Below are 5,140 nucleotides of genomic sequence, written 5' to 3'. Positions count from 1 at the left end.
ACTGAAAGGGCTAGGAAGATCCTACTTCTGCTGGGCACAGAGCTCCTGGGGCATTTCTACAGCCCCAGCTCTTAGCTCAGGGTCGGGCATATAGTGATGTTCAAGCTGGGGGATCAATAAAAGCATAAACATTTCATATTTTTGGCCAGAATTTGCTCTGTGGCCCAGACCTGTTATCGCATCAGCAGTTGCACAGTGCAATTTCCCAGCACTGTTACTCCTGCTGCGCCCTCCCACAAAAAACTTCCCCCTCATCAGACTTTCCTCTCCCTCTGAACTAAATTCTCGAGTCTGAAGGAAGCAGTCCCATTTGTCCCACTAAACTGAGGCTCCTTTCAGCTCTCTCAAAGGTGGGGACAAGAAAAACCTGCAGCAAGCACCGACTGCCCCATTTTCTCCACAGCCCCATAGTAGAGCTGATGGCCGCACTGGACAGACCCAGAGGAGATAAACAACCAGCTCAAAGGTACCGGCCAGTTACAGGCTAAACTCGGATCCATCCGGGATCTATCTGGCCCTCAACCTTTCTCCACTACCCTATTCCTCCCAGCCCAGCGTGCCTGCCCTCCTCATACAGTGTGGCCAGTGCAGATCTCAAAACGTGTAAAGCTGGTGACACTAGACCTGTCACCTTAGAGTGGGTGAAGGAAGCACCTGCAGATGGATCAGCTTACTAACTCTAGGGGCCGATGAATTATTCATGCCACCATTAACTTGGAGGCCCTTTCCACCTCACCTCTCTTTCCCTTGCTCCAGACCCTCAGATCCTGGCCTGCCCGACCTCTGCAGATCTGTGGGAGCCCCTAGAGCAGAGATGCTGGCAGAGCTGGGGTCCTATCTGCTGCTGGCAGTGACGCTGCTGGGCCTGGGCCCCAGGGCCCAAGCGATGAAAGGTAAGTGCTCCTGGGACAGCCAGGACCTGGGAGGAGAGGAGAGGGAGGACTGGCCAGCCAGGGACTTGGGAGGTTTCTACCCGTCTGTGGGAAGGCAAGAAGCACAAGCCCCAGTTAGGGTAGTTGGCTGAGTTGAGAGTGTTTGTTTCTGAGATGGAGGAAGATAGTATTTATTTAGTGCCTGCTGTATACTGAATGTTTTACATACATGATTGCATTTAGTCTTACAACAAACTCCCAAGTAGGTATTGCGTGCACTCCCCCATTTTACAGATGAGGAGACTGAGAGCTAGAGGTGTTAAGTAACCTGGGCTGCATGGTTACAGAGGGTGGAGAGAATAGCTCAGAGAACTATTAAAGCAAATAAAGATTGGAAGCAATCTTTATTTTTCTCCTGAGATCCTGCTGTGTGTCCCACTGCCAGCCAAGTGGAATCAAAGTGCCTTATTATGGCATTCAGTGTCCCGTGGCTCCAATTTCCATGTCAGTCTCAGTTGCCCACACCCCTGTGCACGCTGTGCTCTGGCAAGAGAATCACAAGCCTTTCCGGAGATGCCTCGTCCTTAGGGATCTTTTGTTTTTGTTTGTTTGGGTTTTTGAGACAGAGTCTCACTTTGTCACCACCAGTAGAGTGCTGTGGCCTCATAGCTCACTGCAACCTCAGACTCTGGGGCTCAAGTGATTCTTTTGCCTCAGGGTCCTGAATAGCTGGGGATACAGGTGCCTGCTACAATGCCTGGCTATTTTTAGAGACGGGGGTCTTGCTCTAGCTCAGGCTGGTCTTGAACCTGTGAGCTCAGGCGTGGTTTTTTTTTTTTTTTTTTTGAGACAGTCTAACTTTGTTGCCCTCAGTAGAGTGCTGTGGCGTCCAGCTCACAGCAACCTCAAACTCTTGGGCTTAAGCAATCCTCTTGCCTTAGCCTCCCAAGTACCTGGGACTACAGGCGCCTGCCACAATGCCTATTTCTTTAGAGACAAGGTCTTGCTCTGGCTCAGGCTGGTCTCGAACTCCTGAGCTCAGGCAATCCACCTGCCTGGGCCTCTCAGAGTGTTGGGATTACAGGCGTGAGCCACCTTACCAGGCCATCCTCAGGGATCTTAAGCCCTGCTTTCCCTCTAAAAGTGTCTTCTCTTTTTCCACCTGAGAACATCTGCCTCATCCTTCAAGCTCAGATGAAGGAAGCCTTCTATGACCTTCCACCAACCTCAGAAACAGTGTCACTGGGGCTCTCAGAGCTCTCTGCTTGCCCTGTGGTCCCAGAGGGCTTTACGCTGCTCTGATTTTCCAAGTGTTGTTCACCTATGTGTGAAGCAGGGCAGTGTCCTTTCCCCCTCCTGCAAGGGCCATGCAGGTGCACAGGGGCTCAGCAAACAGTCAGCGACGTCTCATTTTCCTGCAGGCTCTCATGGGGAGGCATAGTCTGCAACTCGCTGGCCACCAGTCACTGGTAGAGAGGGGACAGGCACACACACAGGCGTCTCAACCCCTACCTGGGTTGTGGGAGGAGCTGGCTGCTCCTGTTTTCCAGCCACCAGGGCTCTAGTAGCCTTGGGGTAACCCTGGGGGTCAGTGTGCCTGGCTGTCATAGTGGACAAGACCTCCTCTTATGCTGGTGCTGGGTGGCTGGGCTGCAGGAGCTCTGCTCTGAGGCTCTCACAGCTTTTATTGACAAGTGGGCAGGGCTGGGCTGGAGAAGGATAAGGACAGTCCCTAGACAGAATGTCTCTTTGTCCTCTTGCCATAAAGGTGAGGATCAGACGCCATTCCTGCCCTGTCCTGCAGCAGAGCCAGGCAGGGTGCTGATAACTCGACCTTTGTGTGGCCTTTATCTGTCAGGTGTTCACAGCCACAGCTCACAGGCGTCATCCCCATCTCACAGATGCACAACTGAGGTCACAGAGGCTAAGCAATGAAATGCCTTAGCCTTCGTCCATGCCACTTCCTGCCCCAAATCTTCCCCGACAGATGAAATCACCTCATTCATCCTCGTCAAACTCAAATATCACGTCACATCCTCCGTGAATCTTATCCCTCCCCCAATCCTGGCCCCAGCAAGGTTAGCTTCCCTTCCCCTGGACCTGAGAGCCTGTGGCCACAGCACAGCCACCTGGGTGGCTTTATCTCCTGTGCCTTACTCCGCCTCCCCACTGTGTGCTCTCCTGGGAGGGGCCCACTCTGGATCAGCACAGGACTGGTACAGAACACGTGTTTGGGCAATGAGTCTTCTCTTACAGAGACTCTAGTCAGGCGTATTTTTCAGGATGACTTTGGTTGCAAGAGACAGAAACCTAAGCTGGATGGGTTTCAGCAGAAAGGAATGCGTGGGCTCTGTAACCAGGGAGGCAGTATACCTGAGCTGGGCTCAGGGATGCGGGCAGCCAGGGACTCTTGGCACCAAGGTCCTTTCCACTTTTCATATTGTTCTTTCAGTCGGCTGACAGGTTCTATCCATAAACCCCAAATGCAGCCCCACCTAGAGCCCCCACAGCCCACTTAGGGAGGGAAAGGATTCCGATCCAGACATTCTCGCCTGGAGCAGACGCCCACCGTGTAGGCCAGTCAGCTGTGGGATTGCCCAGCTAGAGTCACGTGTCCACCTTCCCCACCTCCAGGCAAGGAGGAGGAGGGAGAGTTACCACGGGAGGGAAAGGGAGGCGAGACTAGAAGAGGGTGTGTTGTAGGAGGCAGACGAAGGGATGCCAGGGGCAAAGCAATAGCTGTCAACTACAGCAAGTAACTGCCCTTTCTGGGGCTCAGTTTTCTCAACTGTCAAATGAGTTGAGAACACCTGCCCTGCCTATGTCGCGGGGCTGTTGTGAGGATTGGATCAGATCTTTCACTCATTCAGTAAATATACCCCGAGCTCCAGCTTTGTGCCCAGGATGTAGCAGGGAGCAAAACAGACAACAATCCTTGCCCTCAGAGAGCTTATGTTTCTGTGGAGGGAGACTGCCGCTGAACCAAATAAATAAGTAGAATACACAGCACAGGAGGTGTTGATGCTCACGGAGAAAAGTATAGCACTAAGGGGAGAGAAAGGGTCTGGGCAGGGGAAGGGTTTCGGGCTGTAAACAGTGTGGCTGGCGATGGCCTTGCTGAGAAGGTGACCAAAAATGTGTTGGCTGTTTTTTTAAGCTTTTAGTTATGAAAAATTCCAAACATACGCAAACTAGAGAAAATAGTATAATGAATCCCTGGGTCTCCATAACCATCTTCCACCATTATTGACAATTCTGCCTTTCTGGTTTCTTCTGTGCCACCCCAGCCCCGTGTAGGAGCATGTGGAGAAGTCTAAAGCCAATCTTAGATGTCACATTATTTACCCCTTAATAGGTCAGGATATGTCTCTAACAGAGAAAGACATTAAGCTATACATAGGCCTGACAATTCAGCATGCGAACTTGCCACCCTGCCCTCATGTTGGCAGCGCTATACAAACAACTCAGTAAGGTTTCATAACCTTGGTGTTTCACTATCTCATAGCTGTGTCTGTGTGGATGTCTGACAGTGCCTTGCTGATTGGTGTACTCATTTTTGTGTGTTTTGGGTGTCGTCGCAAAAATGTCTGAGCTTGAATTAGAGCAATGAACAAACATTTGTACCTTTCTTGTTCAACTTGGCAAGAATGGAAGGGAAATCAGGGACAAGTTAGTTCAAGTTTATGGGGATAACGCCATGAAGAAAAGGGCGGTGTACAAATGGATTAATGTTTTTGCGAGGAGAGAAAAACCAATAATAAGCAGAACTGACGAAAAAACATTGCAAAAGTTTGTCAAATTTTACATCAAAATCCGTGGCTGACTGTGAAAAGCATGGTAGATCAAGTAAACACTGACAGAGAAATAGTTAGGAAAATCTTAACGGAAAGTCTTGGCGTGAAAAGGTGTGCACAAAAATGGTCCTGTGAGCAAAAGCGAAGGAGAGTCGAAGTTTGCCAAGACCTCTTGGAGAAGCAGGACCATGATTTGGGCTGTGTCCTCACTGGTCATGGAGCCTGGGTGTTCCAATACGACCCTGAAACAGAGAATCAACGTGCACGGTGGAAGTCAGCCAAAGCTCCACAACCAAAAAGTTTCATCAGAAGTTCAGTCCTGGGTGGCGCCTGTGGCTTAAAGGAGTAGGGTGCTGGCCCCATGTGCTGGAGGTGGTGGGTTCAAACCCAGCCCCAGCCAAAAACTGCAAAAAACAAAACCAAAAAAAGTTCAGTCCAAATTAAGAGTCCAAATGATGTTGCTAAACTTTTTTG

At 50.6% G+C, this 5,140-nt stretch overlaps 1 protein-coding gene across 1 annotated transcript in view; it reads left to right on the top strand.

Moving 5' to 3' along the window:
• The first annotated feature begins 814 nt into the window (after positions 1-814).
• The window catches only part of CDCP2 (CUB domain containing protein 2), a 19,540-nt gene continuing 15,214 nt past the window's right edge, over positions 815-5,140 (top strand). The window contains exon 1 of the mRNA XM_023515128.1: positions 815-893. Coding sequence (XP_023370896.1) covers positions 815-893 — 79 coding nt within the window. The remainder of the gene's footprint in view (positions 894-5,140) is intronic.

Source organism: Otolemur garnettii, unplaced genomic scaffold (genome assembly GCF_000181295.1).
Source record: "Otolemur garnettii isolate 467f Iridium unplaced genomic scaffold, OtoGar3 scaffold00066, whole genome shotgun sequence".
In the NCBI taxonomy this organism is placed as follows: domain Eukaryota; kingdom Metazoa; phylum Chordata; class Mammalia; order Primates; family Galagidae; genus Otolemur; species Otolemur garnettii.
Note: the sequence above shows the minus strand (reverse complement) of the source record. Positions and strands in the feature narration are given on the sequence as shown.